Source organism: Pygoscelis adeliae, unplaced genomic scaffold, assembly GCF_000699105.1.
Source record: "Pygoscelis adeliae isolate BGI_AS28 unplaced genomic scaffold, ASM69910v1 Scaffold78, whole genome shotgun sequence".
Classification (NCBI taxonomy): Eukaryota; Metazoa; Chordata; class Aves; order Sphenisciformes; family Spheniscidae; genus Pygoscelis; species Pygoscelis adeliae.
The window spans coordinates 6144184-6171683 of NW_008825409.1; the positions used below are offsets into that span (position 1 = coordinate 6144184).

A 27500-nucleotide genomic window follows, 5' to 3' on the forward strand; every position below is an offset into this window, starting at 1 on the left:
ATCTGTAACCAAGCCAAGAGGTTGATCTAGTTCATATTTATTGTCCTTGTTGTGCTACTCGCTGGTACATTTTGTACTGGATTCAAGTTGTTTTTTCAAAGGACTGGTAACTACCAGGCTGTTTGATGTTCATCATCTGAATTACCAGTAAAACTAAGTTTTAAAGGTGAGAGAAAGAGCATTATCAAGAAAAGCCATGCTAAACCTATTTCTCAAGTTCCACATGTATGTGTAACCCATGCTTCCTCTCTACGAAGTGTTCTGTGTCTTTTACTGGCTGCATGATGGAGAAGCTAAGGGAACTGCTGCAGGCTTGCTGGTAACAGACTTTATTGACACTTTTCTGTTTTGAGAAGTAAGCTGGGAAGATTTTCAAACTGGAGGGAAAGGTTTGCTGACAAACGATGGCAAGAACAGAGGTTCTCATTCTCAACGTCTTTGTCTCTTCTGCTTCCATCAGATTTTTTTAACGTGGGCATTAAAGGATGAGGAAGTAGCAAAAGGGCATTTAGCAAGAAATTTTTAAAAAGCAAAGTAACCTCAAGTAACAATACACAACACTGAGATAAAAACACTAGCATATATGAAAAGATTCCTGGCTCACACAGGGATGTATATCTGTGTGGATACACGTGCTTATGTGCCGAGTCTGGCACCTGTGCAGCTGCGTTCTCCAGAAACGCTATAGGCACAAGCGTTGCAACTTATGCTCTTCCCCACACAGCAACAGTTACCAAAGAGAAGCAGAGCCTCAGACAGACGATAATCTAACATTTATAAGGCATCCTCCTTCTGTAATCCTTTCACAAAGCATGCTTTGGTGAAATTCATGGGTGTTAACCTGTCCTCAGCTGCAACAAAATTCTAGCTAATGGCAGTCGCACGTGGCAGCCTGGGAGAATGTGAAAAGAGTGCGCCCCTGCAAAGATTGGAGAACAGGAGCGACTACGTTGAGATTTAACAGGGAGACCAAAGAAGCTCCTTACAGATGGGAGAAAGGCAGGTTCTTGCATGAAGCCATGCTGTCATGGCTGGAAGTTGTCCTTACCCTGCTGCAAACCCGGGGGTTACTGTGGGGATCCCTAGCCAAAGCAAAGGGCTTAATAAATGCAGAAATAGCACAGCTACACACTTAAGGTGATCAGTTATGTACAAATGGTGTGAAATGTAGCTAGAGGGGGAATTTTAAGCCTGCCTGACCAACAGAAAACCTTGTGAAATCTGAACATGTACAGAGGGTATTGGTCAGACCTGTACCAGCTGAAGACAGCAGGAGAAACCTACCGCTTGGGAGGAACGAAGTGTCCTTGGTTCTGCGGTAGGAAGGGGAGGACACAGCTCCTAGGCTCACCATACAGCTAGCGCGGTGCGTGGGGGGGCACAGGGACAGGCAGGGAGATGAACTGTTTTGTATACTGCCTCAGAGCACCTAAATTTGCCTTGTCCTGAATGCAAAGTTAGCCCTTGCAAACCTTCCCCTTTTCATGCTCCAGCTCAGCGAGCTGCTTACACATCTTTAATTTTGTCCCTGGAGTGGCACAGAGCTACCCTGGCTCAGGATCAGGCCCTCGCAAGTCCACCCATGTGAACATTTACTGTGCTGTGCCTTCGCTGCCAGCGAGATGGAAGCGGGGACTTTTACCAGGGACTGTTCAGCTACCGTGATGTCTTGAGCGCTATTTTACGCAAGTGTCCATAGTTCTCCAGCTGTCAAAGGGTCAGTAGAGCTAAAATTAGACCAAGCAGCTGTGTTTAGGTTTGGGGAGGTGCCTGTGGGTGCTGTGCCAAGACTGTGCACTGTCAGTCTCCTCTTTTGAGAAGAGGTCAGAGGATGAAATGGAGAGGAACCTAGCCATTTCAGCACTTGAGAGGGAATCCTTTATGACAATTTTATCATCTTGCCTACTCAGAAAACAAATTGCAGAGCAGAGTCCTCTGTGTCCCCCTCACCAGATGGGGGGGGGGGAACCAGGGATACGGAAATTTTATTTTAGACTAAAGCAGATCAAATGTAGTCATTGCTTTATGAGTGATAAAGTAGATGATCTCTCTCAGGACTGTGCAAAGAAGGTCATCCTGAGGTAGCCTGCTTTAGAACTGTTAATCCTGAGTGCTCAGTTACTTTTCTAGAAGTATCCATCCGAGGCTACTGAAGTTTTTTCTTTTTGGGTTGTAGAAATACTGCCAGAAGGTTTTGCAATGTAAACTGCTGTTTACCTGATTACAGTGTGCTCAACAGTCCAGTGAAAGGAAATCCTAATCTATATCTTCTGGGGAAGAGGCATAAATTGTTCTACACAAATCCTAAAGAAATTCTCTGAATGTGGACATACCAGATAGCTCCTGAGGAGAAAAATGTCAGGACAAAATTAATTCTTTCCCACTGTATATTGCAGCCAATGCTTTGCTACAGAGACCTGGAGTACCCCTCAGGCAATCAGTCCTCTGTGCTGAGATGGCACGAAATCCCAAACGATGCTGGGAGACTCTCAAACACTCAGAGATCTGGATCATTCTGAAAGTCTGCAAACTCAGTTCAGTCCACATTTTTAGAAGACTCCTTGTCTTTCTTCACTTCCTTGGCCATTTTTCATGCCTGCTGTTTCCTTGCTTTTACCTCAGGAAAAACAAGCCCCCCTTCCCTTCCCTGAACTGAATCTGACCGTAACCATATTAGCACTATGAGAAGTCATCCCTGACATTGGATGCCCCTTCTGTGAGGCATCCAACAATTGCAAAGTTGTATACTGTTTCCTTGGGTGTTTGAACACAATGCTAAGAGAAAAAACTAGATTTTACTATCTTTCTGCAACAGCTGACTCAAAAAGAAGGGGAGATTATTAAAAAAATCACAGTTTCTCAGAAAGATGTGGGGAAAAATATGACAGAACTTCAGGCTAAAGAATTTTCTATATGTAAAAGATACTACATCGGGAACAGCATCCTAGCTGAACTTCCTAGCTCTGCTCTGCAAGCACACCTCAGCTGTGATTTGAAACTACGGAATTTAGGAGTCCCTATTCCTGTCCTGAAGGATATCTCCAAAATCAGAAAAGAACCCTGCTGCAGAAAGGAACTCCAAGCTGAGGTTTAGTTGGGTTCCTGGTGCAGGTATCATCATGCCTCCAGAGGAGAAAGACCAATATAGCAATCCACTCAGGCACAGCTTCCTCAAACTCGGAACAAATCTTCAGCAATGCTTAAGGCTGGTGAATGTAAAAGGATGTTTTAAAATTATTTTACCACTCTCTTGAATGAGTAATCCGACATCTGAAACTCACTGGAAACACAGTCAAGATCACAATCTTCAAACAGTCACAATCACCATGCTGAGTATCACTATCTTACATCAAAACGCAACCGTTTTCTTAACATGAATAGATCAGCAAAGCATCCAAGCCAACATGTTGCTGGTAGAGCTTCAAGGGAAAAGGCTTTCAGAATAATAGTTGTTGAATTAAATGGTCTCCAATATCACCACTCGACTAAATTGTCATAAGTAGCCCAAACCTGACTATTATGAACGGGAGAAACCTACGTAACACAGACCACAGAAATTCTTCCATCAAGGCCTTCATTTCTGGCTGAGGTATAGAAGAGAATAATCTAATATGGATTAACCAGCATTCAAATACTGCTTGAATTTCTCTAAACCATTCCACTCATTTCAATATGCCTATGAATTATTTTAACATTTGTCCATCAACAAAAGATTTTTACAAAAGCAACTAATGTTTTGGGTCTCTCCAACTTCAGACACTAATGAAACTAGATTATCAGAAAACAGATCAGCCTGGAAAACACTGATCATGGAGAAATCGCACCACTGTCTCAAGCTCCATAACTGAATTCTGGGCATCCAGTCACCTCTGAAAATCAGGACCACCCTCTGTTCAGCATGCACATGCAGGCAGGCATTTGTTAGCTCCTCACAAACTCTGTTTGCCATAACCTGTAAGTTGATCAGTGGAGAAGCATTTAACAAAAAGGACATGTATTGGCATATTATAATTTCAAAGCTGAGACCCGGTTCAGGTATTGCTTCCCAATCTGCAGCAGAGGGAGACTATCAAACCCTTGTTCCACTGCAGCACCCCATAGACTGCAAGCAACTCTGCGGCACTGGAGAGCAATTTTGAAGTATCTAAATGATTTGGGAGCTTAAGTCTCCTTGACTTTTAGTGGTATTCAGATTTTTAAGACAACCTGACCTTCTCATGGGGGGTGGAGAAACAGCAAACCCACACTGAGAATGCTGTTGAACTTGAGTCCAATCGCAGCCATAGCTGAGAAACATCACAGCTTCCCCCTTGTCCGGCTTAACAGGAAACCTCTATCTACTGTTCCTCTAACTCCTTCCACAAACACACAGAGCAGTCTGGACATATTACCCATTTCCTCCCAACCCACAGTTGTTTATCTCCTTAGCAGCTGTCATGGCCTAGAAGTTTGGAGCAAGTCCTACGCCAGTTGCTATGATGTAAATTCGAATCAACCAGGTTGAAAGGCTTCTAGGAGACCCCAGACAAAAAAAAAAAAGAAAAAAGAGGAGAGGAGAGGAGAGGAGAGGAGAGGAGAGGAGAGGAGAGGGAAGAGAAGCACCTCTAATTAATGGATGCCCTAGAAAGTAGTTGGAGCAAAGTCCGTGGGAGCAAGCTTTCCCAGCTGCCTGATAGCTCAAGAAAGCTACAGCACCTCCTCATTTTCATCCACGGTGTCTTCCAAAGGTTTACTTCACACACAGACATGGGCACTAAGAATAAATTTTCCTTTGAGCGTTTATTGTTTTTTTCTTTTTTTGTGTTGAAAGGGCAATGCCATGAGCTGTGCACAATACAGGCCTAGAGGTCTGCTCAGCTTTCATGTCTCTACAGGCATGTTCAGAAACATGTCAGGGCTATATCTTCTCTGTGGCAGCAGTATTGTGGGAGACCCTTAGACTGGCACAGACTGCCACCTCTCCTTTGCATTCAAGGACACAGTGATGATTCAGTTTGGGATTATCTTAAGCTATGTGGAAAGCCATTATCCCAAGTTCCCGAGCTGGAAACCTTGTGACTTTCTGTCCTTTCTCTTCCCTATTTATAAATCTCTCCCTTCTTTCTCTCAGCCCCCCACTCCTGCCTCTCCACCCTGACCTGCTTCTGCGCACTCCCGGAGGTGAAACCGAACAGATGCAGTTGTGACACTGCAGTTTGTGTGTCATATTGTAACTGGGTTTCCACATCCTCCTCACTCTGTTGTAAAAGCAGTCGAAGAGGAAGAAGGGCAAATAATGAAATATAGGAAAGCAGGAAAAGAGGAAGCAGCCGAGAGACAGCAGCCCAACTGAAATGCTAAGAATTATGGAGAAGTGACAGAAAGGGAAGCACAGACCAGGAATTATACTTGGTGGCTTAGCAGAAAAAAAAATTTAAAACAAACAAAAAATATATAGGCTTAGCCTTTTCTGCCTCTGCAGCAATCTTCCAGATTACCATTCCTCTCCGACTTTCACCCACTTGACCTGTATTCCCCTTCCCACCTACTTTAAGACAGTTTACCAAACTGTGCTGCTCTGTGTGCGGCTGGACTTCACCAAACCTGAACTAACCACCACGCCCCTCCTTATCTTCATATCAACCAAGAGGACAGACTCCTCAAATCACTCTCAGAAAGAAAAGAGGGAAATCAAACATGAAGAAAAGGCCTCAAAATGCCTGGCCTCAGGGCGAGAAGGCTCGATTAGGCAATGGTCTTATTTGCTGAAGGCAGCCACGGAAGACAGAGTGATGGAAGAGTACAGAAGGAAATTGGCTAAAGCAGAGTAGGGATTGCCTAACTGGGCAATCCTGCCCGGCTGCCAGTGGATGGAGCAGACAGCTTAGGAAGTCCTTCCACTGACATCATGTACCATTCTGTCCTGCTCATTCAGAATGAAACTTGGCCGGAGCAGAAAGCGTTTGAAATTCACATGAAGAATTTTCTCTTCTCCATTTGCAGGCAAAAGAGATACAAAGGAGAACATGAACCTCTTTAAGAACAGAGTGGGACCCAGCTTTTTATACTCTCCCGTTTCTTAGGGACTTTTCAGCAAGAATTTGGCTGACAAAGGGCTGAGTGGAAAGTAAAAACTTGAGAAATGACCCTCTATAAATACCACAACACTAATAGTTATGCATCCCGTTTGAGTCAAGCTCCAGTCTTTATCTTATCCGGTGGCTAACTGAATTTTGTAGTTTCTCAGGGAGATAGTGGTGAAATCCTGCATGTAAATGAAGACACGAGTGTTACACAAAGGTGTACTGCAGTATAATTGTTTGTTCATCACTGCATGAAAGCTACCCTGTTGGAAGAGCTCGTTCAAACCCATTTGTGGCTATTCCCCCACAAAGGAGGCTGTCAGGAGGTGATAAGAAATGGGTATTAGTGAGGCTTCACTTTCTTTGAAACACTCTTGCACAGAGAATATCAACAGGCTCAGCTATTTTCGCTACCATTTATCTGTGAATTAGGAAATATCTTCTGGGCCACTCGATCAGCGTTGAGTTCTTCAGCTAAAGTTAATGTATTTTGGAACGTGCGGGACAGAGGAGAGATGACTTTACCTGTGTAGGAATGAGTTAGCAGTTTCCTCTTGCAAACGGCAACAGTCCCTTAGATGTTACGACTGTTGGAGGCCTGCACTGCATGTCCCACCCTGCAGCTCTGACTGCTCTTCCACTTCCCTGCAGATATAGCACCAATACCTCTAGTTCACAGTGGCATAGTTTATACACTGCATTACTTTTCTAGGGATGGCAGGGTGACCAAGCTGTGTAATACCCAGGTACACATATGTGAGAGGAACTATGACCATTGTGAAAGCTTGGCCTAGCTTGTCATGTCCTACCTATTACAGTGAAGGGCTGGTGTGTATTTTGGGTTTGAGGGGCATGACTTGCCGCCTTCTGGCTTTACTAGTTCTGGTCTGGTTTTAACTTCAGTGGAGCCCCTCTTGATTTAGTTCAGCATTTCCAAAGACAAAAAACAGTCATGCAGCTGTTCAAGAAACAATGCTATGTCAAGTCAAATGAGTATTGTAAGAGAGAACTTAGCTATGGATGTTCTCCACAGCAAATGGACGCAACTTTTCTATTTGATTTTGGATGAGAAATGTCAAGCAAAAGAGGCAGAAATATGATCATTTTCCTGTCAGACCAGTCATAATGTTACTTACTGTTAAACCAGGACAGCTGGAAACAGCTAAGCATTGGCCCCTACTGCAATCCTAGCCATAAGGAAAGGCATGAGTAGTCCGCCTGGTTAAGGAGCAATACCACAAGGGGATTTTTATGCTGATGTAAACTTGGAAAAAAGAGAACATTAAATAGCAATAGAAATGGGCAATACTTGGTCCAGAACTATTCTCAGTTTCTCACCAATTATAAATAGTACTTATCTTTTAACAATTCTCTTCCCTACAAACAGTAGCCTTCTGCTTCAGCCTATAGAGAATTTGATAACAAACAAAATTTTATGGCCTCAAAGAGGGACAGGGCACTGGATGCAGACTGGGGAAATCTAGGTTTAATTCCTAGCTTGGCCACAGACTTCCTGTGTGGCCATGGGAAAGGCACTCAATCCATCATGTGCCCTTACTTCCCTATCTGCACATTTTTCAATTCTTTTTTAATGGGGATAAGACTTTTTTTTTTTTTAACGGGGAAACTCAAAAGCTATGTTGCTGTCTAGAGTGATTCCCACATCTGAGTACATGCCTCTTAAGTGTCCTAACACATACGGCTGAAATCTGGGCATGCACTGGTCGCCCTCCTGGCATGGGTCCCACAGAAGGTGACTAGTGACCATGCAGTTGTAGCTTGAGAGGCTGCATCACTTAGGTATTTGTGAAAATGCTACCCATAATCTGTGATGTGTCCTACAGAATTATACAAAGATAGAATTATTGTCCAGCCTAATAAACCTCGGTTACACCCATAAAATACTGGATATCAAGTGCTTGGAGCCCTCAGCCAGCTCTCCCTTATCTGGGATTGCTCAAGGTAAAAAAATAGGCTTTTTCTTCCTCAGACTAATGATGCAGAAGCAGGAAAGGAGTGATATTTTTCCTCAGCTGGCCTTTTCCCATGCTACCACTCTGTTCCAAGAGAGATGTAAAAATCCCAAAGGCAACTACCTCAAGAAAAAAAAGCATAAGCTGTTTCAAATATCCAAACCAGTTTTTAATTTCCCACCACACTGCAGCCAGCATGGCAGAAGTTATCAGTGGTCTGAGAAAGGAAACAAGAGAGGGGCTCAGCCTGCACCTTTTTTGCAGGAAATGACTAAATACTGAAGACTCTGTCATCTCCAGTTCAGCTTCATAGCGCTTCTCATACATGTTCAGTTATGAGGTGTGAAATCTCACTCCAAAAACAAATTGCTAGAGTAGTTTTTTTGTAATGCAAAAGATTTTCAGAAACATCTCAGCAAAAAGAAAAGCCTGGACAAGAGTATGGATTTGACCCCCTGAAATTTGGGCTTATATCCCAACTTATTTCCTCAGCTGCCCACCCTCCCAGGACCAGCCTCACTCTCTGCTCTGTCACGCCGACACCAGGCTGTAATTCCACTCATTGCACTGGCAGGACCTGGGACTCCTGCCTGTACAAATCAGCATGGAGCTGGAAATAGCCCTCCCCTTTTTCCAAAAGTCCAAGCGATACAGTGAATTGCTCCTCTGTACTAAGATCTAAACTAATTAGAAGTCAGGAATTAATTATTTCCTGACTCCCAGAATGATCTAATAATTCGCTGCCAATATTTATTTTATTCCATCATGTACCATCACCAAAACTTTCATTTATTTATGTTGACCTGTTTCATATTTTTCAATCTCACTTTTCAAGCTAAAGAGACACGTTGTTTAAAACAAAGCTGAGTACTTTGAACCAAACCAATCCCACTGCACCCTGGAAGAACACACAAGACTATTTTGCTGCAGCTATTAGAAAAACAAGTTTGCTCTCTGGTCTCCAGAATACTATTTATGGTTTAGATTCCACAGCACAGTTGATTACATCTTATTGTGCCCTACCTCACACTTACATTGGCCAGGAATTACAAGGCTTAATTAATCAATCGTGTATGTATAGCCTTAATTAGATTGTAAGCTCTTTGGGGCGTGCTGTTGGTGTTTGTGCAGTGTCTAGAGCAACAGGGCTCTGTTCCTTTTCCAGGAACTCTGTGCCACAACACTAATTCATAGATAAAAGCAACAAAACAATTGGAGAGAAATGGCAGTAGAAACACCCAAAGCTTAATTCAATCCCCTTCCCAGTCTTACATAAACAGTAAGAGCTAATAAGGACACAGGACAGGCAATTACACGCAACTAGAACAAGATCTGTGCTGTGAACACTGGCACCAGGCATTCACAGAATGATCAAAACTTGGCCTCCCATAAGGGTTGATGATCTGTTCAGACCATCAGCATTGGCATTTCCTGCCCTCTCAGCATTTATGGAATATTTGAAAGTGTCTAGCAGGCAAAGTTTCTGTCAAACTTCCTCTCTGCTCCTAGCTGCGTGTCCTAGACATTGTAAGTGCCTTTTACTTGGAGGAATCCTTTTGTCGTTTTTTAAAGCATCTGCCCAGTTTATGTTCAAAGTGCTTTTCAAATTGCAGAGGAACAGACACTGCATTGCATTTTTACCAAACATGAAGGATTCTAAACGTAGAAACAACCAAATGTATGTCCTAATGTGCTATTACACATCAGGAAACCTTCCTTCCCATGAACTACCAGGTTGCAGCTCCTTGTTGCTACCAAGTCAGAGTGCATCAGTACTACTCAATCCAGGATTCATAATGCACCTAAATTTCATGCTAACACTCAGTGTGGCTGGACTAAGAGTGAGGTAAATGGAAAGTGTGAAAAATCTTCCCCATTAAAATGCAAAACAGCTCTACAGAAGTTGCTATTTCTTATTAGCTAAGGTAAACTTTGATATCTGGGCTGTGGCTGTGCTGCACTGCGGTGTATAGTGTGAGGTCAAGAAAGCAAATGAAATCCTGCTAACTCCACCACCTAGGAACACATACCTCTGGAAATACAGTTTGGGCTACTGGGTTATAGAGGCTAAACCAGGTCACGGCCAGGCAAGTTTGTCAGAGGCTGCAGCAAGTGTGCAGACTTGGTCTTCAGAAAATTAACCTTTGCCTGGTAAACTGGCCAGCAACCAGAGACAAAACTACAGGACTGATGAATGATGCTTTGTTCATTTGGAGGAGAGCATCTCAAGGAAAGTAGCTTCTGCCTTGTCCAACACAAAAAGACAAAATCGTGCTGGCCGAATATTTCTGAGCACATAAGGCACTCAAATCCCAGTGATCCCAGTATCCTACTGGCAGGCCTTTGGACTCTTGGAAACTGTTAGACATCAGGATTGTCACTTGCATCAGAGCAGTGCCGAGAGCTCTCCTTGCCACCAGGACAAATGAAGCACAGCTCATGCACAGCTTCAAATTCCTTTACCTCAAAGGCACCATGGAATCCCAGCGAAGCTGATGTAAGCCGCAGGGTCACGCCTTTGGGGTAATGTGCTTCTCAAGTGTTCATAGAAGAGAACGTTAAAAGTTTCATTTTCTGTTGTCATCTTTTTTATCGAATCAATACATGTGCAGCAGCTGTTAGTAGTGCAGGACCATGGCATGCTGCAGCAAACCTTCCCAGCAAGCCTTGTGAAATTTGTTTCTGCTGATGCAAATGTGCTATTTGCTAGAGCTCCTCATTGCTATCTGATGAACTCAGGCACATCCTATGCCTGAATGTGAAAAACACAACCTGCAGCCCAGAATGTGTGGATCACTGTGTTCTCAGGAAGCATGCAACTAATATAACTATTTGTGCTCTGTCGCACTGAGGGTAAAAAAGAGGGGTGAAAAAACCCCACCATTGCACAGCAAACACCAGTCCTCACATAGGAAGGCCGGGGATTGCATTTTGCTCCGCTAGCCTGGCCTTTGTGAGGGGTTATATTTTGCACTCAGCTGTAGCTCCCCCAGACATGCATAAGGAGATTCCCTGAATATCACTCTCACTTTCCAGGACAGGAGAGCAGAAGGATCCATCACTACATCTGTTACAGTGGTTCTTTTAATCGTGCTTTTGTATTCGTTAGCTCAGTTAGCTCCTGAAACATCTCTAAGAAAGTTATCGAGTTAGGCATGCATCAGCTTTTAGTGGAAAGCCGTATCTCAAATGAGAGATACAAGATACTATATCTCCATTTTCCATTAGATTATTTCAATACGTCAGCCATCTATCCTTCTGCTGTGAGGACCAGACGTCCCCCAAAGCTTCACTGTGCAATCCTAAATTTGACATAGGACTGTAAAAGAATCTCCTGGAAAAAACATTTCATCGACGTATCCCTCATTCTCCATTACAGACCTTACCTGAATAACACTGTAAGACATTAAGCGAATAAAACATCTGAACGCGGGAAGGAACAGCACTTGTGAACCATGGGTGAGGATCCCAAGAGCCCCTGTACCCCTTCACTGCTGAGCCAGCAGCGGCAGGCAGGAGAGCCTCTCTGGGGCATCGCCTCAGGTGAGGAACATCAGCGGGAAGGATTGAGGGGGGGTGCGTGTCTCTCTCTCTTTTCCCCAGCTCCCCCTTTCTTCGTGAACTCCTTGGTGATCCTTTTAGTACCACGACCCCATCTGCCTTCACAGCCACCTCGGCCCGGCAGCTCTACACAGACTGTAAAAGCCACAACGGGTACAAGTGGGTCTTCCTCAGCTGCTGCCCACTTCCCAAATGGAATTTACACTTAGGTTTCTTATAGGGATACAGATAAATTAGCAAGAACTAACCTTTTCCTCTTTTAGGTTTGAAAAAAAAAAAATTGTGACATGCGTTTATTTTGCAGAGTATATGTTTGATAGGTCTTTTCTTTCTCTCTTAAAAAGAATGAAAAGCTCAGCTTTCAAGACAAATGCTCTTTTGCATGCATGTGCTGTTTTTCAGTTTTTTACACAGACATATACACAGAGGAATTTGACTTTGCAGGCATATAATTTTATGTGTGCTGACAGACATATCTTTGTATGTACATGTGTGTATGTGTGTGCATTTACACATGTAAAAGAGAAATTGGAATAAATGGCTCCTGTTGGCTGGAAAATACATTGCCATTTCCAACTTCAAAGGGAGTATTAAAGAGAAGAAATTAATCACAAGAAGTTTTAGAAATGAAAAATATTTTTGCATGACAATGCAACACCAAGGGCTAAATCATGCATTGTATGAATCAGTCTCTTTCATGGCACACAGGAAAGAGCTTCTTAGCAATGGTTACACTGTATAACGAATGTACAGACTCATTAACGTGTAATTACAGAATAAACAATATCAGACTTCCCTAGTCTGTTTTGCAAGGAGAAAAAAAAATTCCACTTAACACCACAATAAGCCCGTGATAGGATACCAATTTTACTAGGATCTACTAGTAATGTGGTGGTAAGATTAAACAAATGTGTAGCTACACCAGAGGTAATGCCTCATTACCATTATTCCTTCCCCGTCTTTTACATGTGCTGGGCTCCAAAGCCACTGAAGTGTTTTGCTAGCACAATTATCACTTCTCATTTTTATTTCTACTTGCCATTATGTGGACAAATGGGCAGGAAGCTCAACCCCTCCCCAGAAAAGCCTAGTTCCCATTTGACTTCTAGATAAATTGTTGTACGTCCACACCTGCAGCAGACAAAATCCCAGTGACCACGCTGGCCATCAGGGCTTCCCCACCTCTCCTCCAACGTCCAGCGACGGGAGGTGCCAATTACAAAATGATTTGGATTCTGGGAGGAAAAAAGGACAAACCCCGACTCAGAAAGGAAGGCGCCATGTCAGTGCGGAAGGGATGTTCTCACCTCTTTGCTCATGGCTTCAGCCTGCGGAAACCAGGAGGGGTGATCTGCTCAGGAGAGACAGAGACGTTCACAGCCTGAATTGTGAATACAACCAGCTGGGGGTCAGGATAGGGATGGGTCATGGACAATTTGACACTTCCCTCAGCCGCACAGGTGTTTCTTTCCCTCTGCAAATCTGGGCACAAAAACTGAGCAGTGGGTCTCAGTCCACCCCACAATAAAGCAAATAAATTTTTCATACTGAATTCTATATATGCGTGTGTTGTTCTCCCCTGAAAATAAATTCTCATATGGAAAGACTAGGAAAGATATCTCCAAAACCCAGATGCAGCGTGAGGGGTGCAGAGAGGGCAGTGTTCCCTAGCTGGCAGTCGCCATTTCAGTGCTAATGAAACCATCCTGCTTCAACACCAACCACTGCCACCACTTCCGAGCATTGCAACACATATTCACAGCAGGAAAAAACAGGCTCAATAACTCAGTCCATATAATGCTGAGGTGCACAGTACTGTGAATGAGAAGGGACTGATCTCCCTCCAAAAAAACCCTAAGCTGCCATTAAAAAATCAGAATGCAAAGCTCTTAGCTTACACAAAAACCAAAACACAAAAACCACCAAAGATTTGGGAAGTTCAAATCCATAGCGGGGATGTTGGCTGATCACAGCTTCTTACAAATACAGGATGCTTTCAAATGATGAAATATGGAGAATGAATATTTCCTCTTCTATTAATTGCAACACAAGCTGAAAGTGTCGCCAACTTTAGTTAAAACCCACCTTTCCATTGCATTAAACATTTCTGTTACGTTACTTAATCAGCAGGGAGGGCAAAATCATGTGCAGATACTCTCTGTTATAAGAAGGAATTAGCAATTCCTTTTAAAGCTCTCAATTTTATGTTTTTTTTTAAAGGAGGGGTCAGGGAGCAGGCAAGTTCTTATGTCGTTCCATAAAATAATCTAGAAGTTACTGAAAACTCTGGTAGGAGCCACTTCCTCAGAAGTAACATTTCCAGGGTAAAAAAAACTGGCTTATGTGAAAGTTCTCCTTATTCTTCAGTCTCTTCTCTTTTTTTTCTCTTTAAACTCTGATATGTGGCTTGGAAGAGTGGAAGTCAATTAATTCTGTCACATTTCTTCACTTTTGCTACATTTATTACACTTCTCAAATGAGATAATTTTGGACTATCTTTGGGGGAGGAGAAACAGGGGAAATGGAAGGTGAAAACCAAAGAGCAAAACATGGACCTTAACTTTTCATTTTGGATCAGCCCTGTTTTGGTTGGAAATGGAGAGTAATTCTGTGTTTGCTCTGCATTTACTAATTCTCTGCAAACCTTCAATGGGGTTCTTAACCCCATTTGTAGGTATGGATTTTGGCATGTCAGAGTTGAAATCTTATTTACAAAGCAGTAGGAGTTACTCACTTCCAAAAATCCCATTTGGTGCCTGTGGTGTTACTATGGCAGACGGTGGAACGACAGATTAGATACCTTCTTGGGATCTCTTCTTATGCTTATAACTTAGACACCTAAATGCTTCTGGGAAACGTGTCCCTAAACTGCAATGGATACAAGAACTAGGCACTATTCCTAACTTAAAAATGTGTAAAAACCAAAGAAAGAGGAGCACACACCAAAAGGATTACTTTACTAGGAATTACGTTCCCCGCGCATAAACCTTTACAACACAGAATTCACTTACCAGGGAGGGAGGGAGCAGCAGAAAGTGTCTGACATTGTAGGCTGCAGGTCTAACCTGCTTTTGGGCCGCTGCTCTGCTGGCTCGCTTGTCCAGGGAGACAGCTAGATGAGGCAGGACAGAGTTTCCAACAAGCTGTCTCTGGAGGCCAAAGTCCTGGGGTGCTGGCTGCTCCACCATCACAAGTTAACAGTTTGTTGTGGTCACACTTCTTCACCATAAATAACATGCTGAGGGTGAGCCTGCACTGGCTGCTATGGCATACCTACCTACTGCATGTGAGGCAAAGCTTTTTGCGGAGAGACCATCGTTTGCGGCTTCAAGAAGCCTCACATAGTGAGCTCAATGAGAAAGGTTCGCGGACAAATCTCTGTCCTGCTGCAATGAGTGGTGTTTGCTCCTGGCTTTAGGACTACAGCTCCGAAAAGGAGCTCCCTCCATCCCCTGCTCTTTACCATAAAGGGCTTGTTCTACACTGGGGAAACCTGTGATGGCACGGCCACGCTGTAAATCCTTCCCTGCAAATCTCTAATGTGGGGATGCAGCCACAGTGACACTGTGTTTGCATATTTTGCTGTGGGACAGAGCCTGGGGAGCTCGCACCTGAGGGGAGAGCATCACTGCAGGTCCTCTGCAGCCAGAAACTCTCTCCTCCCAGGGAGGCACCATAGCGGGAGTTGAAATTGCAGAAATGTGAGGAGAGGCTGCATAAAAACAAAACAGCAGCTTGTTCCGAAACAGCACCTCTGTGGAGGCAGGTGGTCCCTATACTGCGCCTCAGTCCAGCGGTTAAGCTTTTCACTCAGGGTGCAGTCCTGCAGAGCACTCGGGTTGAACAAGAACTTGCTCGAGGGAAAAAGCAAGTCTATAACAAAGAGCAAGCAAGAAGTAATACGGAATAGAGGGATGGCTGGTGTTGGGAGGTCCATCCAACCTCTGCATGGTCCATCCATCCACGCAGAGTCATTCCCTTAAAATAACTTGAGGTTTAGCAAGCTGCAGTTATAGAGGCCCTCCCCAGCTCAGAATATGCCCCCCTTCCAGCCAGAGCCCTGTATTTCTGAGTTGTGCTGCAGCCACGGCTCAGATCCTGCTAGATAATTTTAACTCTCAAGCTAGAATGGGGCTTATCTCTGAGGCACATCTCTTCTGCTCAGATAAAGACAACTTCCTCTAACTGCAGATTAGATCAGCAGGCTCAGTATCTGCACCTAAAAGCCACACAGCTAAACACACTGCATCTCTCCAGTTCAAACAACGCTCGCTGCTTTCTCAACGCTGAAGAAACAAAACTTGCACAGCTCCAAGGCTCTCCCTGGCTTTTGCACTGATGTTCCCCTCTGAAAACACAGCAGTACGCAGCAGGCGCTCATGAAATCGGTCACAGCTCCACAAGCTACACAGCTCTGGAGAAAGAAGGGAAAAAAAACACTGCTTCACCACCCACTGCAACGTCATGTTGCCACACTGTGGCAACAGAAGCCATACTTCTACCAAACAGGCCAGGAGCGGAAAAACTCCGTGCAAAACTAAACAGAAATCACTGGAAAAGTACAACTCTCTTTTAGGATCAATTCTGTTCTCACGGATTTGATTTTATCATGTGCTCCAGTTGCATCAGAGGACAAATTTTTACATGCCTGCTTACACAGTGGCTCTGCCCCGGCTTTGAATGGGCTGACTTAACTGCGCTAGTAAAGCACAGCCTACGCTGGGACTGCGGCAGCTCTCCTTTCCAGACTGGCTCACCATCCCTTCAAGGAACTACTTGCAAGTTTGTTTTGAAAATGTTCACCCTCCATTACTTGCAACAAGCATTTTTAAATTTGATAAAGGAATTTGCCTTCAGTAAGAGGGCTGTTTTCCACTGGCCTTGAGAAAATTCGTGCATGTTTTGCTAAGTCCTAAGTTACTACCGTGAGCAGAGCTTGTCTCTGGCAGTGTGGCTAATTCCTCAGCTTCCCAACAGCCCTGTATACCTGGGTCTTCTGCACCTCACTCTAGCACACTGTTTCACACTATGCACATGCAAAACATACCTTTGAACGGTATATACCGTATATCCCATACAGCATATGTAAGGGCATTCAGGAAATTTGTCACATGCCTTCTTCCACTAAACCACCCCCATCCTCCTCTATACAAATTCCCAGAAGAGTTTTGCATACAAAAGGAAAATAATCCTGACAAAAATAACCCCTGCATTCTCCTTAAAAACAGGTATGTCATACTGGCAGGGTCTCAGAGCATGCAGTACCAGTCCATACTGGGGACTGGCACTTTGGGGCTAGAAATAGGGTCTTTGGACCAAACAAGAGGGGAGATTCCCAACTTCCCTATTTTTAAAAGTTCCTAAAATATTTTAGTTACAAGTTTTTCAATTCCTTCAGAAGCCTCCTCAGTTGGACTTTCAAGCCCTGTTGCATCGTGGAGGGTTAAAGACAATTCTTAATGCTCCCGAAACCATCTTGAAACAAATTTTCTCTCTGCTCTCAGAGCCAGTAGGGCTACATCAGGTGAGACAGCAATTATCAGCAATTATTTACAAAGGCTCATCAGCTCCTACAGACTTTCATACCTTTGAGCAACAGACATGTCCATCTGAAACCTGAGCAAGTAAAACACATGACATATCCCTCCAGGTTACTTTAGTTCTCGGAATGATTGCATGTCCACGTGCACACATGCTACATGTGCACTTTATTACTCATACGCAACACTGCCTTCATAGCCACTGAAATCCTACAGGAGGAGCGTGCAAAGATGTTTGCCTCTGGCAGTCTTTTTCCTCAGCCCCCTTCCCTGCCCTACCGAAGTGCAGCGGCAGCCGCGAGCTGGACCTGTCTCAAAGCAACAGGACCGATTTGGCAAGCTGGGGTGGGGCACTTCCCCTTCTGGCTTTTCTCCCTTCTCCTCTTCATCTGCAGCCTTTCCACACTTTTACTCTGCCTCCACCCAGCTATATGTGAGTTGCGGCAGATTGATGTAATGGCAAGCTGTTGTGGTTGGCCTAGTGGCCCCTCGGCAATGCTTGTGTCCGTGGTCTCAAATGGTTGAGCTCCTTTTAAGGAAATAAAGCACTGAAGCAGCTCAGAGCGAGGACACTTGCCTGCACCAGTAACTAGCTACTCGTGCAGGTTACCACCTCTGAATGCCCATGGCCAGGAGGGAAGACCCCAGGATGTGAAGGCAGTCCCAGGTTCCCAGTGATGCCAGGCACCGAGGCTCTGCAGCTACACAGGCTTCTGCTTCAGTGACAGGGTTGTGGGAGGGAGGTAACATCAGTCACTTGACATTTCCCACCGGATGAGAAAAATGTCAAAAAGCTCTTTCCTTTTAACGTCTCTTCCCATACTAGTGTCCTTTATTTTAAACAAATAGAGAGTTTCTAACTTCATATAAATCTCGTCTGTCTTCTGTTGATGTCCAGGATCACCTTGACTTGTTACTTTGGACATCTTCTGCCAGTTGTCCAACAGTTTCAACCCAATTTTGTGAGAGGAGTTCTCCCCACCTCTTCCCCTCAGAAAGAATAATATCTGTACGCATTATTTATTCCAGGTCCAGACTGTAATCTGCGACTATGGCGGTGATCACTTTTTTCAGTGAGAAACCCTTGACTTCTGTGTTGGAAGTCTAAATGGTCATCTTCAGCATCAGACAGCTGCCTGTGCAGAAATGGTGAGCCCACAGCCTCTTTCTGAGGCCAGTAACACTGTGAGATGGCTTTTTGTTTTTTACCCATCGATGGCCAGCTACGATATGGGCAGTTACGGATAAAGGAAGGTACTGCTTGACTTTCTAGGCAAATGCTACCACTGCAGCAAATGGCTTTTTCTGCATGAAGTAGGGTCTGACCTACAGCTCACTGAATCTTTAGCTTCCCACACATGGCTTGAATTAGGATACAGTCCCAGGGCAGAAACAGCCCTAAAGTGCAACCGTCTACCACGTACAGGATGTTCAGCACTGATTATCCACAAAAGGTGCACACAACATTTAACTCAAAACTGGAACGGAGTCAGTAAGAGTCAGCAGAAGATATTTCACATCAGCTCCTATGTTATAGGTTAGCATGGGAAATAGGGCTGCCCATCCAAAATAGGCTGCAAAGCACTAATTCTTAATGGAATGGAATTTCAGTGGGATGTGTATTTCTAAATAACTTAGATCAAAATTTCAAAAGGATATTTAGGAGAGATGGTAAAACAGAGTCTCTAGTGCCTTAAAGAGCTGTGAGAATCTAGTTCTTTGATTGTCTGAAAACGTTCCCTGTGTTTCTAGGAAAACTGAATGTAGAGCAGGGGGGCGAGCAGAGTAAAAAAATAAAATAATAAAAAAGTTATAGGTGCCAGATCAGCCTGAGAAGGAAACTTGGGGTGGAGAAGAGGACAAGGAAGGAAGAAGGTCTAGTGGACAGAGCACCAGAAATGAAGTTTGCAGGAGGATGCTGCTCAACACATAGTGGCATTCTGGGAGTTACAACATTAAAAACATAGCAAGCTCATCAAGGAAATGAAGAGACATAGCAGTGACCAGAACATGTCTTTTAATATGTTTCTGCTTTGCTGTGCTGCTTGGGGTTATTACTACAAACTGCTGATGCCTTTACTTCCACAAATGACCTTTTCACACTGCTCATTATTTTTGCATTGGTCAGAAGCAAGCCATATCTTGGGTGTCTCTCTCTGGGGACACAAGTCAAAGCATACCTTTCATGAACCTCTGGACACCCCCTTTATGAAATTTGCACCCTCTCTAGCCATTTTAACTGAGACACTCAAAATCTGAAGGCACCCAATAAGATCTGGCAAGTGAATTGAGTACTTTAACTACTGAAGTCTACTACACTTTCATTCTCAGAGCGGGAGAGATGTTTCAAATGGTTCTCTCTATCAGGTTTATAGCACCACGTTCAAGTCTCAGTCTAAGGTTGGAAGAAGCAAGAAAGGAGATTTTTGAAAACACGCAGAGGAGCTAGAGCCTATCTTTCTTTCCTAAAAATAGCTTATTTCCCCTCATCTTTGATGTTTAAAATGCTAAATTGATGAAAATGGTAATTAAACTTTTGACTCCAGGGTTAAAAGTTTCATGAAGTGTTACTACAAACCTGAAATGGTCATTTGAACATTTCTATCTCACAGGCTGATTAAAATTAGAAACAGATTTCTCACCTAATTTTAGTAAGATGAGGCAAATACTTACTCTTTTCATTTAACAAACCTGCAATTTCCATTGTTACCTCTATAACACTACATGTACAAAAAAGTCCTCCAGAGCCTAGTGGCCATCTTCCATAAACGTCTGACTCAAATTACCCTTCCTCAGTGCATGCCGTATGGACAGCTGATCTCTCAGGGCGTTACAGATTAAGTGGAACGCACTATAAATCATATTGAAATACAGCAAAGTGCACAGGGGATTCCCTTTTGACGAAGGAAGCAGATGGGACATTAGTAAAGTCATATAGAGAAAAATTGTTGCCTGGTCGTATCTGCTCATGTGCATTACCTGTCAGTTATCATAGGCCACAGTCTATCTCCCAGCTACGAGATATATATAATATCAGTGGGGCTTTACAATACTATCTATTGTTCTTCAAACAACTTTTTCAGATCGTCCTTTTCTACCTAAGTTTGGTGATAAATAGAGGTGAGAAACAGATCTTGGGACTTAGAGATGATAGCGTTGCACTGAACACCAAACCTGTCTACACTGCCATGCCACTGTCTACATAGAAAGAGAGTCCCCTTCATCCCCAATACTTCTATGGCATCATATAGGCCAAACACCACTCCTAAGGCACAGATTTTCTTTTGATGATGATCCAGAATGTGCATAGCAATCATACAGCTCCTGGTATGTTTGGGGCATGAGTTCAGATCCTTTTTGTAAAAAAGGAGAATTAACTTTTTCAGTACACTGTTTTCAAACCGTTATTTTAGGGCTAGAAAAAGGAGTAGTTAGAAGAGGTAAGAGTGAATGCAGCTTTACAGAAAAGACAAACATTGCAAGCACTGAAGTTGATGCCTATAGTTAAGATCATCCATAAAACAGAGTACTGTGAATTGTCTTTGTTTCTGTTCACTATGGTAAATGTCTCCCTACAAAATGTGACCCTTCAAAACCGAAGAGCTATGGGTAGAGAAAGTGGCTGTAGAAAAAATGTTGAAGTCAGCACATGGAAAATCTAATTTATTGTTGAGTGCACAAAGTAAAACTAATGAGAACAACAGATGGAACTTATCATATTTAGGACACCAAAGATAACATTTTCTCCTTCATTTATTACAGTAACTTTTAATATGTGTTTATATTGATATATAATTGAACTATTGGGAGAATCGTTACATCATCAGCAAATGTAAATTTCATCTTTGCTGGTTCTGTATGATATTTGTGAGGTGAAATAAATTCAATGCAATCAAAAATTCTGTGAGTTTGTTTGGGTTTGAAGAAGGGATTATTTTTAATTATTATTATTTTTTAAATCAAGGCTTAAATATTTTGTAGGGTTTAGTTCCTGTGGGAGAAAGGAGGCGTAACTCATTTTACTGAGTTGATACACAAGCAGCAGAGGCAAGATTTTGTCCAAAGAGCTTTGGACTGAGAAATAAAGCACTAGATAAGTGATCAGATTATTAAAAAACATTTTTAAAACTTAATTTGTTCATAAGGTATGTCAATATGCATGTAGGAGCTGAACTTTACGCTCACATTTTTGGTAAGAGGGGATCAAGCAGTAAATAAAGTGAAGATGCATAAGATGCTGCATTCTCTACTAGCTAGTGCTGGAGTTTGGGAGTAGGCTCTATTCCTAATGCTGACGCCATCCTGCTGTATTACCTTGACCTGGTTATTTTGCCTTCTGTGCCTCCCTTTCCACCTACCATCCTTTATTGAACTTCCTTAGACAACAAACATTTAAAAGCACTTGCAATCTTTGTGTAAACAGTCTTCCACCCTGAACCTCATTCTTACAATAGGAATGTAAAAATGATGAGCAATACTTTTATTTGTGGATAAACAAACATATTTTGATAGTCACTCCTCTCCTGAAATATTTTTATCATATAGGGCATTGATCACAGCATTCTGGGAGTCATTGTGCTTTTTTTTTTGCCTTTTTTTTGCTTTTTTTCCCCTACTAGTAAAGAAGCATCGTGCTCAAGTAATATTGTCTAGTCTTTTTTAGTGGACTACATGTGAGCTGATGCATGCAGTAGTCAGCTACATTGCTAGTCCTTGGTGTGGAGTCTGGGATCCCTAAGAAGAATCAGCATTGCAAAATCATCTGTGGACAATAATTTATTTTAATCCAACAGACTTTATCAGTTGTGGACTTTTACCTAGAAGAACAAAATTCAAGTGTTTTCTAAAGTTCTCCCAGTTAAAAAAGTCAAGGGTAAATGAAGATCAGATGTTGGAATCTGAAACATATGAATACTATGTGTGTTCTAATGTGGCATTTCTGGAGAAATCTGAATAGCAGATAACATTCAAGATAGCATTCAAATTAATAATAAAAATAATGATAAAAATACCTGAGAGTTTACTGAACTTTTATCAAATCTGAGTTCAGATAATTTTGACCTGGAACCACGTATTTAATTCTATTTCCTATGCAGAATGAAAACCATCTTTCCTGGGGAGAATTTCATGCAATCAGTCATGCTTTAGAAAGAAGATAAATAGTAGGATCTTTATAACTTCTCTGTGGATGAAAAGGCTTGCTGTCCTTCGAAACGCCTTTCCCAAAGAGGAGGTTGCACAAAAAACACTAAGCACCTGAGTAATCCTGTGCTGAACAAGACGGAAAGGCGCAGGACCTGCTTGTATACCAGCTTGCTATATAGTACTTTAACCTTATTGGCATATTATATTATGTACTAATATTTCTTATCAGAGTGGACTAGTCATCTTACCCAAGACTCTCTCATTCTTAGCACTCTGTTGTCCTCCGGTACTAGTTGAAAGGTCCTCTGGTACAGGCATAGGTTCATCTCCATCATCTGGGACATCACTAATTGGAGGACTTTCCTTTCCTAGTAGTGAAGGAAGTAGCATCAGTGAGTCATCAGAGTAGCCTCATTTTCAAATAATACTGTAAGAGGAACAACAAACCAAATAAAACTTAACAAAAACCCTAAACACTACTAAAAGCATGACATTTTCAGGACCAAAACCTGCTGTCCCACAGAGAAAGCTTCTTTTGAATACAGGGGAATTATATTTGTGAAAAGAATGCATGGCCAATGTCTCTTCCAAATTTACTGAAGTCTGGATACACAGTTATCAGTCTTATCCTTCTGGATATTTGTAACACACGTGGATATTTTTCAGCTGCTACGTTCAGAAGATCCAGTTTAGCCAATGTAGACTGACAGATTACAAAGGTTATCAAATGGTCCTCCTTTGTAAAAACTCTTCTTGCTTCCACAAATGCTCCTTGAGAGCACATCCGGATTTGCTTCAGTGACATAGTGAAGTCTAACACACAAGTATTCTGGGGCTCTAACAGAACTACCCAAAAAATAAAATTTTATGTCCAACTAAAAATTCAGCTACATCTTCAGCGAGCTTCACTAATACCCACAGATCAAGCTTTGGCTGGTCCTTGTGCCTACAGGTAATTAAGTGCCTGTAGCTCTTGGGACTTCCTAAAACATGGACAATTAGCAGAGGTCAGTCAAAACACGACTTCGAGGGTTTTATGGTCTCTTATTTGTAAAGAGGAAACAAACCCCAGTATCTTGTGTACACAAGGTTTTGCAGAAGAAAACAGTCTGGTGCTTTAGTGTGTTATAAGTATTATGGAACTGTTTTAGTGTCAAATGCAATACAATAAGGAAAATAACTCTTGCTAAGTATTGCACTTCCAGAAACGGTGAGGTTTCTTGGTTTAGCTCTCAGTCACAGCATACATGTCCTGCCCACAGTACTATCCCTGCCTTGCAGAACTTCTTTTAAAATGACTTCACACATCTGTAACAAAAGCATGCTTTGGAAACAACTGCCAAAAGAATTATCTAAGTGATTAGTTTCATCAACTACTACTAAAAGGCTGATCTTTGCATTAATAGCAAAGAATGGAATAGGCCCAGAGCAGGATTTGAACTCAGTAGTGTTCACATAAGACCTTTGTCTCCAAAATGGAGATGTTACCATTTTACACTGATGCACTCTATTAGATATCTCGTGGCAATCAGCATGCCAGAAAGGGCAATAATTTCATGGCACAAAGGCCTAGCAAATTAATGTTTTTTTTCTAATGAGAATTCCCTCATTAACACACAAACATTAATTAATTCTGAAATCACTTCTCAGAAAAGGAAAAATTAAAACGAATATAACTTACTTAACTGACAACAGTCTGGTGATGCCAGTTATGGATTTGACCTGAAAGAAGAAAACGGTTTCCTCCCAACCTCCTGGATGGAGCAAAGCATCGTGCTTTCTGATCTATACTGATCACGACGGGGGGGAAATGACAAGTAGGTTTAAGTCATCTTCCAAATTAGCTGGGTTGGGTTGTTTGCACAAATCTAGGTTTCAATGAACGAAATGAGTGGGTGACTGCATTTCTTAATGATGCATCTATCAGACTGGGGAATAATCTCTGAGCAGCAGTGGTGGGAGCGGCATCAGGTGAACCATCTAAATCTGCAGCCAGATGACTTGAGGGTAACAAAGGAACAGTCCTGCACTGGCAGAGGGACCGACTAGACGATTTCATAAGGTCCCTCCTATCTCCAGCTTCTGCGGGGTGTTCTTACATGGGTAAAATCACACTCACTGGATGCGAGTACAAGAGCGAAGGTGGATTGCGTAAATGGAAGTGAAGGACTATGAATTTTACAGCAGAGGAAAGTAAAAGCAGGAAGTAAGTTCATTAAAAGAGTTTTTGCCATTCACTGTTTAGCTCCTTATTTAATTATTCCTTTAGTTTTCTGCACTATATTTACGGGATGTAAGGAACTTAAAGAACTGCCAGCAACTTTCCAATGCAAGTCCCATTCTGCTAAGCTGAGGTATCTCTTACAGATAGGATGAATGGATGAGGAGAGACAGCTGAAATATTTCAGCTTTTTCAACACTGCCCCCCAACAAAACAAAACCAAAAAACCCAGAAGTTTAATCAGAGGGCAAGAGGCAGTCTGGTCAGAATCAGCTCTCTTGACACTACATGTACGTTAAGGAAATTTGTTAAAAAGTAATGGCAATCAAAAGCCACCTGCATCTTCCAAGGTTCAAACTGTGCTCCCAGTTACAACAACGGAAGCTGATGCTTTGACTTAGTCTAGATTCAGAAGAGCGCTTACCCTAAAAACCTGAAGGCTTTTTTGGCCACAAACCAATATAAACACATCATATCAGACCTATGAGATAACAGATAGCAAACAAAATCCAAACTTTTTTAGTGTGTAATTAGGCAACCTACAATAAGCAAGCTACGTAGGATGCTTTGAAGATAAGTCAAAGCAGTCTTTTGGAATAGAAACCTGTTAGTAGATCAGTACTTTCACAGTTTATGGTGAACTGTTTGGTTCACTAAGCAGATATCAATCTTCTGCTTGTTAAATTAATAGCCGTTTGCCCAGGTGGCATGAATCAGACTAGCCTCACGGACTTGGTGGGGCAGAAGCCAGAGATCTGGTACGCTTCCCTCTTTGCAGGAGGCTGCAGTTAAGAAAACTTAGTAAACTTGACTTTAATGACTCATTTCATATAATTTGATTTCTTCCTGTTACACATGATCGAGAAATCCCTGCATGCAAAAAGGCAGGGTAAAAATAGTGGATTTAAAATAGATATATTTGTTGAGCTCTGCGTCTTGGATTCTAGAGCATGATATTTGTATTTCATGCCTTAACTACATCTAAATTGTTACACCATGGTAAGTTCACTACTGCACGGTAATCTTACAGATATGCAATCTCACTAACATCCTTTTGCCAGTGAATTTAGAAATGGAAAGGGGGTGGGGGAAAGGAGGGAACAGTTTCCCATTTAATTTCTAACAGGCATGTCCAGAACAATAACTGGTCAAAGGGATGGAGCTAAAAAAAACCACCTAGTGGCAAGTACTGGGGTAAATTATTAAAATGTCACATAACAGAGCAAAGTACCATAGATTTATTCCATTCCCATTTTATATTTTTGCTTCATGAAATGAAGCATAAACAATGCAATCTATTCTTGGGGCAGGGGGGTGTCTTTTTTTTTTTTTTAATTTTTATAAAGAGCCACCTGACATATCAAAAAAAAAAAAGGCAAGGGAGATGTAGAGTTGAAGTTCTGTTTCTCACACTGCCACTGATTCATGGTGCACTTGGTTAAGTCATAAATGGAGATAACTTCAACTGCAGGCTGTATCATACAGTCCCCCAATTCATCCCAAAGCTCTGAAAGATGGTCTCAGATGTCCAAACACTGCCATTTCTGTATGAAAATTGTCAGAGACGTGCCTAACCTATCAATGGTGCCTGGTAAGAGCCTCAACTTCTCTCTACTTGAGTTTCCTCATCTCTGCCCTAGCAATATATAGTTAAAGGCATGAGGAAAGAGAGGAAGGGAACAAAGTGCCCAGCCCAGTAAGGTTTTATGCATCCTTTATTCCTACCAAAGACTGTAGCCTGGTGTTTCTTTAACATCTCCATTCAGTTCTGAGAGCAATTCAGTTCATGCCAGGATGGTGCTGCTGGAGCTACGACTTTTAAAAAGAAAGCCAGGGTAGGATTTCTTACAGAAATCTCATTCTCTGTCCTATCCTTTCACAAACTAACGTTGGGTGTATTTAATACCTAAGGGTTGTTTCCTATGGAAACACTAGAATCACTGGAGAAGTTATGCAAGAAAAGCAACATACACATTTTTCTGGATGAGAGTCTCAACCCAATTCACATCCCCTTTTCACTAGTGGAACCTCAAACCTCCAGTGACGAGAAGAGAGCCGCTCTGGGACAGGAGCTAGGCTCTCAGGTGGGAGATACCAGCCCAGGATACACTCCTTCCACCTTCCCAGGACCTAGCAAGAACCTCAAATGCAAAACTCCTCTTCCTGCTTTTGCAGAGCGTGGCACAGCCTGCTCGGTGCTAGGGGGATCTTTTTATGTTAGGTGTGGAAACATTTGTACTGTTTTTTCACCTTCCTTAACTGTTAGGCCCTAGAACTGAGAAAAAAAAAAGAAAAATAAAAAAGGCAGGAAAAATACTGCTTGTTAAGTGAGATATTATCTGTGTTTTCTGACTCTCTTGTACGGGTGCCGGATACCGTTTGGTTAAATGTATGTCAGCTCTCTCCTCATTTCAGAACTGCAACTGCTTGCCTCATGAAATATCACTTTCAGGAGAAAAATAAAAAGTGTGAACTCTGTACTAGTCACACGGTATTTCAGTTCCTATAGGAGCCAGCCATGCCTAGATTCCCAGAAGTGGGAATGCCTATGCACAGGCAGGGTTTGGCTCGCTCACACTAGTTTTATAGTCTCTTGGCCTGGCTCGCCCCTGCCACACCTGAGTCAGCTACAGCTGCATAAAGCACATGGCTGCAAAATGCTGCTTTTGAGCTGAGAAGACTGTTTCTAGAGACCTATTTTATTTCTGAGTTAAAAAACAAAACAAAAAACCCCAAAGAAACCCCCCAAACTAATTTTATTTTTTTAATTTTTTTTTTAAAACACAACCGAATGTGCTAGTGAACCAAGTCACCTAATTCCATAGGCTCAGAGAGTAAGCTACACCTGACGAGCATTACTCACAGAGCAGGAGAAATAAATAAAAGTGGTTTTCAGCTGGCAAGACAATCTCATTCTCCTGAAACTGTGCAACTGCCTAACTGGCACCCAATATACCATAAAGCTCCCTCATCATGCAAGGAAGCATCCTAGAAGCAT

The 27500-nt window shown here is 42.5% G+C and overlaps 1 protein-coding gene across 13 annotated transcripts in view; it reads right to left on the bottom strand.

Moving 5' to 3' along the window:
• The window catches only part of IKZF1 (IKAROS family zinc finger 1 (Ikaros)), a 55497-nt gene that overhangs the window by 25572 nt on the left and 2425 nt on the right, over window positions 1-27500 (bottom strand). For all 13 annotated transcript variants that reach the window (XM_009330467.1, XM_009330466.1, XM_009330465.1 and 10 more), the window contains exon 2: window positions 22530-22649. In XM_009330467.1, coding sequence (XP_009328742.1) covers window positions 22530-22649 — 120 coding nt within the window. The remainder of the gene's footprint in view (window positions 1-22529; window positions 22650-27500) is intronic.